General features: G+C 32.2%; 2 protein-coding genes across 2 annotated transcripts; one reads left to right on the top strand and one right to left on the bottom strand.

The window, feature by feature from the left end:
* Positions 1-2,485: 2,485 nt before the first annotated feature.
* Positions 2,486-6,851, top strand: HELRODRAFT_167493 (hypothetical protein; the record flags this gene model as incomplete). The annotated part of the gene is made up of 2 exons (XM_009012997.1): positions 2,486-2,833; positions 6,750-6,851. 2 exons carry the CDS (start codon positions 2,486-2,488, stop codon positions 6,849-6,851), a joined length of 450 nt encoding a protein of 149 aa, XP_009011245.1.
* Positions 6,852-11,309: 4,458 nt separating this feature from the next.
* Positions 11,310-11,474, bottom strand: HELRODRAFT_147718 (hypothetical protein; the record flags this gene model as incomplete). The annotated part of the gene is made up of 1 exon (XM_009012996.1): positions 11,310-11,474. A coding segment is annotated over one exon (165 nt), but the record flags the coding sequence as incomplete, so codon positions are not given.
* Between the last annotated feature and the right edge of the window lie 1,290 nt (positions 11,475-12,764).

Genomic DNA, 12,764 nt, shown 5'->3' with positions numbered 1-12,764 from the left:
TGCGCGTGTGTTGGTGTTTTAGCAAGGATATATTTTTTGTTTGTCATCCATCGGTCGACTTGTCATCAGCATAAACCCGTTTATAGCCACACATAATTCAACAACTGCAACAAAGAAGCGAAAGGAAAGTTGTCGACGAAAATAAAAATATACTAAAAATTAAAAAAAATATAGATTAAATTTAATTTTATTGCTTGGCCATTTAGAGGTTTGTTTGCGTTAAGCTTGCCACAGTTGTAAGAACAATATTTTGAAGAAAGGATTGTAAAAAACCAACCAGATCGAGATTGAGATAATAACGATAATTAAGTTAAAAAAATTTCATTAAATCTTAAATATTTATGGGTTAAAAACTCTGACTTTTTTTTGAAAGTAGCTAATTTAAATACACATACATACAAACAGACAGACAAACACATACAGACAGACAGACAGACACACACAAAACCAACAAACAAACATGCAAAGAAGAAGGAGACATAAGTATTATGATGCTTTGACATAATGCTGACACATGAACGATGCTAGGTGCCGAAGAATGTTTCGTCACGTGATCAATGCGTGACCTGCATCCTCATCATCATCATCGTCATCATCATCGTCATCGTCATCACCATCATCATCGTCGTCTTCATCATCATCGTAGTCGTCTTCATCATCATCGTAGTCTTCGTCATCCTCATTATCTTTATTGGTATTTTATTACAAAAGTCACAAAGATGCACACGTTCATCCGAACTTTACTAGGGTACGTACATATATGCAGACATAAATATACCCAAACATACACACGCACACAAACACATACATACATATATACATACATACATACATACATACACACATACATACATACAAACAAACACATATACAAACTAACAAACATACATGCATACAGATCGGGAACACCAAGGCTCTTATCGCGGCCAGTTTTATTTTGACGCCATCTATATACGTCTCCATGTCTTGGGAGATATTTGTTTATTTGTTTACATGCACCATTGTATGTTTGTGTGTGTGTGTGTTTGTATTTGTTTGTTTGTGTTTATGTGTTTGTTTGTGAGTTCGTTTATATGAATTTGTTTATTTTTTATTGATTTGTTTGTTTATTACGTTGATTGTTAATATGCATGAATCATGTATCATGCATCATGCATCATGTATCATGCATCATGTTTTATGTATGTTTATTTTTGTTTGTTTTAATCTCTTTGCGCGTGTTATTTTTTGCGTTGGTTTGTATCCGTTGTTTACTTGTTTGTTTACATCTATCGTTACATGTCTGTGTTTACAACTACTCTGTTTACAAGATTTGTTTACAGTTGTTTGGTTACGTCATTTTGTTTACATTTAAATTGCATTATTTTGTCAACAAACTATGGAATCAATCATTCTAGATTCAACCAATCACTCATTATTAAACATCAATAATTAATTTCGTTTATTATTATTGTTTTTGTTATAATTATTCTTATTAGTAACTTATAGTTATAATTATTGTTGTTATTGTTGTTATTGTTATTGTTGTTGTTGTTATTTTGTTATTATTATTGAAAAATGTTTCGTTATTTATTAATATGAGCGTGCACACGCATGTAATTAAAATATTTTCCCATTATTCTATGAAGAAACCTTTTGTATGTTTATTATTAATTTAAAAATAAATAAATAAATGATGATAATGAAGATGATGATGACGACGATGATGATGATGATGACGACGATGATGATGATGATGACGAAGATGATGATGAGGAGGAGGATGACGTCAAATTTGACAATGTCTACGCTATGAATAAGTTTATGAGAATGATATCAAATAATTGAAGCTTATTTAAAATTAATCTTATTTAAAGAAGAGACGCATTGTATGTGTATTGTGTATGCGCGTGTGCGTGTGTGTTAATATCGCCTAATAATAATATGCACGCATATTTATGACGTCATCATTGGAATGAAGTTATGTAAAATAAACTCTCCTGACAACCTAAAAATCGTTATTTATGATCGAACGTTGGAACGTCAGCGGGCACGTCAATGTCTGTCTGCCTCTATATGATATATAAATCTCTCTCTCTCTCTCTCTTTCTCTCTCTCTCTATATATATAATATGATATATAAATTTCTCTTTCTCTCTCTCTCTCTATATATATATATCTCTATATATTCTTATTTATGTGTGTGTGTGTTTATGTACGGTGTATGTGTACGTGTGTGTGTGTGTGTGTGTGTGTGTGTGTCTGTTTTTGCGTTTGACTGCCTGCTTGTATGTTTCAAATGCTACAGTTTGTTTGTGCTAGTTTGACTGCCTATACGTATACAAATGGGTTTGTCTGTCTGTCTATGTTCATGTCTCTACAATCTCGTGTCTATAGACGATCACGTTGTAAAGATTATGTCAATTGGTGTTAATATTTTTGCAATTATTTTAAAGACTCAAAATGAAATTTTAAAAAAAACTTTTGAGAATGTCGTTTGTAACAGATGGATTGCTGTGGGGTGAGCGGACCGGTAGACTACAAGACAAGCAGTTGGTACAACCACACCACATTCGCCGACGGTCCATTCGTGCCGACGTCCTGCTGTCACATCCCTACTTTTTCTGACCATCATCATCGTCATCATCCCAACAACAACAATAATAATAACAATAATAACAACAACAATAATAATAACCATAATGATAATCGTTATCAATCTCACGTTCGTTATTCATCGTCGTCGTCGTCTAAAAATAGATCGAGTGATTTGCAATGTCAGGTTGAAGCGGTAGCAGCCATCATGTCATATCCCAATGTGTCCTATAATGGCTTTAATAATATCAGAGTTAAGGTTAGGGCACACATACATACATACATACATACATACATACATACATACATACATACATACATACATACATACATACATACATACATACATACATACATACATACATACATACATACATACGTACGTACGTACGTACGTACGTACGTACATACATACATACATACATACATACATACATACATACATACATACGTACATACATACATACATACATACATACATACATACATACATACATACATACATACATACATACATACATACACACATGCATACATACATACATACATACATACATACATACATACATTTATACATACATACAAACAAACATACATACATAGCGACAAATCAAAGTGTTAATCCACTTGTTACTTGATGTTTGACTGTTTAGTGTCATTCATCATGTTTTGATTTTAACATACTTACAAACAAGCATACAAACAAACAAACATACAATACAAACATACATACATTTTTACACAATACACACACACAAACTCACCACACAAAAGACACCACCCCAGGAACCCCCCCCCCCAGGGTTGTCTTATTGGTTCTGTTTGAATGTTAAAAAGAATTCGAATCCCTGCAGTGATTCTTGTCATAAATATTAATCGTCAAAGTAATGTGGATGTTGAAATAATTTTCTTTTATATTATAATTAATTTATTCTAATTAATTAATTTATTCATAAATTAATTAATTAATCCATAATTCATACAATTTTTAATTTATAAAGTGATTAATATACCCAAACACTTGACCATCAATCCATCCGTTCATTCATCTATAAACACGTACGTTCACTCAATATTCAAATGCTAATGTTTTGAGAAAGATAGAATGGAGGATCATTATAGAAAAAAGGAAAAAAAGAGAGAGAGAGAAAGAGAGAGAGAGAGAGAGAAAGAAACAAAGAAAAAAATGAGAAAAATTTGTTAATTTTTCTTCTTCTTTATATCGGAGTCATTCATCTTTATTATATCCTTATTGACAGGCAATCTAAACAAAGTGCATTATAAGGCTCTTCAATATATGCGCGTGTGTGCGTGTGTGCGTGTGTCCTTCTTATTCTCATTTTGTCGTCGCTCTTTCATTTCTTCCACACTTCCGCAATTTTAACAATAAATAATTCATTGTCGTTCGATGTTTGTTGTTGTTTATTTACGTGTGTGTGTGTGCGTGTGTGTGTGTGTGTGTACTACTTACGTATGTTCGTATTTGTAGATATATATATATATATGTTCTGTATGTATGTATTTTTATATGATATAATGCAAATACAATACAATACATAATACAAAACATACATCCACACAAGCTTATATATGCGTATGTATATGTATACGCACGTGTGTGTAGAGGTGTGTATGTGTATATTAGACACACGACTGTACCCGATTGTAGGTGTGTATACACCCGATAGCCGATATAGCGTGCGTAATACAATTTCAATTCAATTCAATTTGAATGATAGATAGATAGATTGATAGATAGATAGATTGATTGATTGATACCATCCATCAACCAAGCGTTGATATCTTCCTAATTAATTCAGCGCATATTTCAGTGTTGTCCTATGAATCATGGGATAAATATAAAACATAGAAACGTGTGTGTGTGTAATATAGGATAACATTTGATATATAATTGGTATCTTGTTCGATATATTGATGTATGATATATAAATTCTTGATATATATATATATATATATCATATTTAATGTATTGTTATATGACATGTAAATACATGATACATAGACATGTTTTAAATGACCTATGACGTTTAATGTTTTGATATATGATATATAAACACATGTTATATGCATGTGTATTAGATATTTGATATGTATCATGTTTGATATTTTGATCGATGTATGATATATAATATGGCTGGATATCATACGTATATCACATATAATATACCATATATCACACCAAATATATGATATATGCTAACCTGCGCGCAAATATAAATTAAACGTTGTTTTATTTATCAAATGCGGGTGATGGATATAATGTTGAGAAGGCGCGGCATTTTTTGTCTCCTTTCTCTCTCTCTCTCTTTTCTATCTCTCCCTCCCTCTCTTCTCTCTTTTTCTCTCTCTCCCTCTTTTTTTTCTCTCTCTCTGTTTCTTTCTTCTTACTTTTATTTTCTCCCTCTTTTCCTCTCAACTTTTTATTTTTTAAGAATCAAAGAATTATCTCGCCTTTTATCTTTGAAAGAAAAATCTCTTCCTCTATTTTTAATCAAAGCTTCGAACAAGTGAGATTTGATTTTATTTTTTGTGGAAAAAGTTTTTAGCTGGTGTTTTTAATTAAAGTGTAATTGGACTTGATAACAATAAACATCTGAAAAAAAATGGCTGGAGAAAGAGAGGAGGGTCACTGATTAACTGACCAGCATTTTGTAATAATGCAATCAAACACTGTACAATCATTTTTATAATTATCATTCGTCACAAAGATAATGAATAGAAACGTAAAAATACGTAAAAAGCGAACAAGTAGCCGCGCCGGTAAATGAAAATAATTCGTTGATTCTCAAGCTAAAACCCGTTTTGCTCGGGCCAATGTCTTGTTTTATTCTTCTGATATCACATCACATATCGAAGCCAAAAAGTTTTTCGGAGATTTTTTAAAGAAATGTCATAAATTTAGACATTTGATGAAGTGTTTTCACTGTGATAAACATAAACTGCTACTAAGCAAAGTAAAAATTGTTGCTCTGAGCGGTTATTTTGCGATAATTTTCATTAAAAGTAATGAATATCCGAGAAGCAAAAACAAATGATTTCTACTTGCAGAGATAAAAGACTTTTAAAAGATGACTTCCTACAATCGTTAATTTAAAAATAATTCTTCTTGTTTTTGGAAAATTAAAACTATCTGCAGATTGTCATCTAGAAAGACGGCAGGCATAGCATGTCAAATGAACGCAAAGTTAAACTTTCATTACACCTACCTACATGAAGACATATATGTATTTATAAACCCACCGACCGAAACGTACGTACATTGTCAGTCTATGAGACTCATTTTCCCATTTGCATAATTCAAAGTTATGCTTTACGTGCTCTACACAGATTAGTCCTAGTCCAGAGCTAATTTTCCAAAGTCTATAAATAAAATGTTTGTAATTTCCAAAATAGCTATAAATAAACTTGAAGTGTAATTTTCGAAAAAAAGGAGGTTAACATCCTATTAATAAAGTCGTCCAGCTGTTTTGCTTTGCTTCATGAACTTTTTAATTAGGGAATGTGATGAAATTGATGCTTTCGTTCAGCTATTCACATATAAATGTAATGCGTCAGGCAGGCTTTCTAATAATTCCAAGAAAGCAGCTATTTCAGAAAATTAGACAAATTTTCTAGAAAGATGGAAAATATTGATAAAAATACTGAGAAATATTAACATGAATATCACAATCCTTCCTAGTATCAATCTCTGAGAACGAGCACCTAATAACTTACATTTAAAATACTTTTGGTCGAGGATTGTTATCTTCCTTTCTCATACATACTCCCTCCCCTCCCCCCCCCACACACACACACAAGTACTTCGTACGCATAAGTTATACCTCAAGTAAATCAAAATCAATGATTTACATACATACGTACATATAGAGATAACAAATCGATTATGGTATGTTCAGACGGTACACACGTTTACATTTCCAACTACTGATCTTTAGTTACAATGGAAAAATCTGCAACTTTTTTCAAGATTAAAAATATTGAAACTCTCACAAAACTATATACCTGCGATTTAATTCCATCACTTTATTAAAACATAAAAATCGACGAATACCATATTGACTCATTCAAAAATTCATTCATTTAATTAATTAATTAACCAATAAATTAATAAATAACCTAGTATTAACTAATTGAAAAACATACAATCCGAATAGATTGTGGATTTTATACACGCATACATCTTGCTCTCCTGCTTGAAGAAGTCCCTCATTGAATACACCTGGTGCGAAGAGGATGATTTCCAACCATTTCCATAATTGTTATGTTATAATAAATATATAATATAATTATTAAATTATAATAACTATAATTATATAATATAATTATATATCTATATATATATTATATATCTATATATACGCATGATAATTATACATATATCATTATCAATTATAACACAGCGTATTCAAGCACAGTCATGTTGAAGTTTCGTTATAAGCGAGTAATCTCAATTATATCATGTAGGGCCAATTTCGATATATAAGTTACCAAGATACGTTATACGTTGTTAATTTATATCGATATATCATAGCACAATTCAAATATTAATATCAATAATGTGGATACAGTATCAAGTGAAGCACATTAACGTGGTTAAGAGGTTTTGTGATATCTAGTTACATTACAAACAAGACGTGGTTTATATGTTAAATGAAACCTAAAGATACTGAATGAACCAAATTAAACAATGAACATTTTTTTGTTTATTAGTAAAGTAGACTGTACAAACTTGTTTCATTGACTGTTAATCATTAAATGAAGACTAGGCATTCATTCATGTATTTATTTATTTTCGTGTATCCATTGATTTTCGTGTAGATACTATAGATATCTATAGTTGATACATTGTATGCACATTTACTGTGTTCGTGCGGTTATAACGGTTTATTACAATCAGCTGTTTCTTACCAAGTGTTTATCAAAATGTGTTTATTGCTACCAAAAGAACATGACAAAATAACCAAATGATAGACCATCGAGTTTTTAGATTACTGAAAAAGTAGAATAAAATTCAAAATTCATCGCCATTGCTGATCTGGAGTTTCGAACAGTCGTGTTTTGATTTGTTCTTACTTTATATATAATTAAAAAAAATTCATTACAGTTGTAACATTCAATAAAAATAGAAACATTTCGTAAAAATTGTAATATTAAAAATCAAAATTTATTAGTAAATAAAATTAATGTCTACCGATTTCATGTTATACACGAGTTTGCCATATAAGAATACTTCTATACATTCTTTAGGAATTTTCAGCTAGGTGAATCATAAACTATATCAGAGGTAGGCAAACTTTTTGCTGTGAGGGCCGCATTGAGAACTATTTTACCTTTAAAGGGCCGGATAAGTGCTTAAATAGCTAATTTTTTCGGAGAATTTTTCAAGATTTGTAACTCCTTTTATGGTCATAATGTCTTTATTTTTGGCGAACAAGACCTCGCGGCCGCAGTTTGCCCACTCCTGAACTATATACAAAGGACAGCTAAAAAAGCTTTTACACGTAGATTAATAAACAGCATTCTGAAAGTTTTAAAAAATTTAGTTTCAAGCCTTCCCGAAACTAAAGAGCAAATTTCTCTCCACGAAACCGACAACCTTTTAAGTAATTATGCATGGGGCGGTGACTATGATGAATGAATGTGAATCATTAGTGGCGAAATTTCATCACCATCACAACATTACATCAATATTGTAGCACTACATTAACATCGTAACATTATATTGAAATATTTAAAGCAAACATACAAGTTTTACAGATAGCCAGCTAAAAAGAAAAAAAAGCCGCAAGATGAACCTTTTTCGCTAAATTCTTTTTACAACTCCATTAAAATCATAAGTAATGAACAGTCAAGGAATAGTCAAGTGTATGCTCCATTTATTGTTGAAAAATTATCAAATAGCATTTTAAAGGACAAACATGTACATGTACAGTACATATAAAACTAAATATCTCTATAATATATATACATATAATAGGCCACATAATTATATAAAATTAATTAATTAGTTCATTAATAATAACTAATCATCCAATCATCAGTTGACGTTCACACCACGTGACAATCTCGCTGATCTTCGTGTGCTTTTTGTGGGAACATCATCAGCTTTCGTTGAGGACATAGACTTTCTTTTTCTCGCTTTTTCAAGATAATTAGTTTTTTTTAACTAATTCATCGACAAATTAATTAGCTAATTAATTAATAATAGATATCATTCAATTTGATTAAACGTTAATTAATTCGTAACTATCAACAGTTGGAAAATTAGTGCAAGCAACAAATCAGATGACAGCCACACAACATATTAACCAAACTAGGAAGGTTAACAACAATAAATACAACCGCGCGCACGAACACACACACAGACACACACACAGACACACATCACAAAAACTTACATGGCGTAACAGCTGTAGGAGTGAACGTAATAAGGTCTTTTACTTCATCAGTACCTTCATCATCTTCATCGACTGATTGTGATAAAAAACATGATATCCACATATAAACAAACAGACAAACAAACAAACAGACATTTATTTATTTATTAACACTACACATAAATAAAACACACACACACACATAACTTTTATCCATACTTTTATGAACATTATCATCCATTTACCATTTACACATACAAACTCAGGTTGTTGAGCACAGAAAACAAACACGCATACAGAAGTGTACGCATACGCATTCATACAAAAACATGACATACATACTAATTAGTCTATTTATCAGTAGCAATTTAAATCATCATATCTTATAGTAATTATTTAAACATTTTATTATATTATAATATACTATACTACATATATACACTACAATATAATGACAGTACTGTAATGATAGTACGATATATATATGTATATAAAAGGCTAAATTATAGCTAGTTGAAAGCAAACATACACTGCAGTTTAGTTAGTTTCTGGAAGGGACTGAGGAGGTCTGGAGAGGTGTTGAGCGGTCGGTCAGCCACTGCTGATGTCTTTGTAGGTGATGTTTTTGTTGGTTGTGGTGTTGCTGATGTCGTTGCTATTAATGAAGCTGCTGCTGTTTCTGGAGCTGCAGTCGTCGTAGTCGGCGGTGGTGAGTCATCCAAATTCAAAGCTTTGAAAGTAACTGTTTTCCTATATGAGAGAAAAAAAGATGAATGAGTGAGTAAATGAATGACTGAATGAGAAAATCTGTGAATGAGCAAATGAATGAACAAAAAATGAACGTATAGAAAGATGAGTTATGAACGAAGAAATTAAGAAATAACGAACCACAAACAAATGAATTTATGAGTAAATGTAATACAAACAGCAACAAAATGAATAGTGAACAGTAACCAGACAAACAATAGTAACAAATGGACATAATAACAAAGTAATAAGCTGCACTAATACCTCCGACTTTTTCTTCTATCTGTCTTTTCCATAGAGTATAAATTATTTTTTGCTTTCTTCTTCAAACAAAAGGAGGCAGCAATTTGACCATTTGATTCCACCTCAACCTTATCATCAGTTCGTTGTTCGCCATCATTAACTCCATCGGCAGTAGAATCCCTAGTAGATTGGTGCTCCATCTCACCACCGAAGTAATTATGATCATTGTGATTACCGTCGAAACATTCAACGACGTCACTAGGGTATGGGGTGTTGTAGTTTCCGACGGCACCAACGACAATGCGCCTCTCTGTCGCCGGTGTCGCGAGGTCGTCGCTCGCTGGCGACGTCAACGATGGCGATGACGATGGGGGTGTATCGTTTGGTGAGGTGATCACTTGGGCCAATTTTGAAAGTACAGGGGTTTTCTTCTTATCTGATGTTCTGTTCAACAGGGCAGAGGTCAAACTTTTTCTGCCTGATTGTGTAATTAATGTCATTTGAACTTATTTTTAACTAATGTTATTTGAAATTACTTTTAATCAAGTTAGATGATCATGAACCTATAATTGGAAGAAGATCTCTGGGCTTACTGATTAAATAAATTGCACCAAATAAAATCACAATGTTTAGCCAACCTGGTGTAACTTTAATGGGACTATCCACTTTGAAGAAGCCTCCATCAAAAGATTTCAACTCATCAATCACGGAAACCACTGCCCCCTTGTTCTCCTTCTCGAGGACTGCATCGCCGTCGGTACCAACAGCAGCCACTGCAGAATCTGTCGTCGCTGTCGTGTCTTTCTTTTTTTTCATCATGTCACGAAACTCTGCAAATTTGGAGGGACCCTTGCCAGTTGGTTTGGTACTGGAAGCTGCTGTCTTTGTTGTTTTCTTTGGCTTACGAAATTTGAAGTATTTTGTTACTTACAAATTAAAAAACAAATATAAAAAAGTAATTAAAAAAATTTAACTAATATAAATCAAAACTGCTCTACCATTTTCTTGTCAATATTTCTTGCAGCAGTTGTAGTTTTGTCTTCCTTTATCCAATTTTTTTCCTTCATAACTTGCAACTTCTGGAACATAGCGTCCACATCATCAACCTGTCAACAATAGAATGAATACATCGATGCGCAATGTCAAATTATCCAACCAAAACATCAATAAGTTTCAGGCATTTAAACACACCACCCTTTGAAACAGTAATAGTAAATAAAATCGCAAAGAATTAAAAACATTTTTTTACATCTCTCTAAAAACGCAAAAACACAGCCAGCCAACAATTGACAAATTAACCAGCCTACCATTCAACCAGCCAACCAACACATCAAACACTGAACCAACCTGAAACAAGACCATATCCCAGAACCCTTGCAAGTCTTGTGAGGTCACCTCCTTGGCACTCCTTCCAGTCACGTGATCCTCAATGAGAGACTGGAACTGACTGAACCTCTCCTTCATCAACAACTCAGCCTTCCCGATTGACACTCTGATCTCACCTTGACCTTCAAAAATGTTTGTATATGATTAGCATATGTCGATAACATTGATTTAAATGTCAACTGGCAATCTATAATAAATTTCAATGCAACTATGACTAACACAAACTTAGTAACCAATACAAAGATTTGTTACAAATACTTAAATTTAAAAAACTTTATTTCAATGACGGTAAAATCAAGTGAACTTATGAAAACTTAGATTACAAACACAAAGTTAACTTATCAACCAATAAAAAATCATTCTCGCAAAAACATTTAAACACCGGCAGCCAATAAGAAACCTTCATCAGTGACATGTTGTACTTCCTTCTCCAGATAGCTCCTCCAATCAGAACACAGCTCCTCAAGATGCACACGTTGGCTTTCCATCAATGATTCGAAATGTTTTCTAGACTCTAGATCATTTTGAAAGCATCAACACTTACATATAATAAATCCACTGAAAACTTTATAGGTTTACAAATATATAGTAACAATTTTTAAGACAATGTCGTCACTATTTTATGTAGGAGCATTTATTTACAATTAAAGCCACATTTTAACTGTTCAAAAACCATTTTTCAAATTAATTAAATAAATAAAAACACCATTTCCTAAAAATCAAACACACTCACACAGACACGCCACTATTTTTAAACACTTGGCTATTAGGTAAAGCACACTGCATACATACATCCATACACATACATACATACAAACATACATGCATACACACTTACATACATACAAATAGAACAGTTATACACAACATCAACACAATATACATACAAACCTCTGTTCATTTCTGCATCAACATCCATTGGCTCTTCTACATTCAACATGCTATTGCTCTTCTTACAATCATCGCCCTGGTCGTCGTCATCTTTATCATTATTACTTTCATTATCACCATTACCTTCATCATTAACTTTACCATTACTATCATCATCGCCATTGTCCTTATTGTCATCACCATTCTTGTTGTTATCATCATCATCATTATTATTATTGTTGTCATTTTTATTATCACCTTTACCATCATCACCGTTATCATTAGGTGAATTCATTCTGTCATCACCTTCATCATCACCATCATTATCATTAGTAGATGGAATAACATCACTGACTATCATATCATTACAGATACTATTGTTATCACCATTAGTTTTATCATCATCATTATTAAGGAAACCAACGTTGTTGTTGTTATCATCATTAAGTTCATCAGCTTTGTCATCTTTATTATTTCTACTCATATCAACAACAGCTTCAACGATGCAACTATCGTTATCACAACTCCCATCAGTATTATTAAATT

The sequence above is a fragment of the Helobdella robusta genome (assembly GCF_000326865.2).
Source record: "Helobdella robusta unplaced genomic scaffold HELROscaffold_11, whole genome shotgun sequence".
Taxonomy (NCBI): domain Eukaryota; kingdom Metazoa; phylum Annelida; class Clitellata; order Rhynchobdellida; family Glossiphoniidae; genus Helobdella; species Helobdella robusta.
Note: the sequence above shows the minus strand (reverse complement) of the source record. Positions and strands in the feature narration are given on the sequence as shown.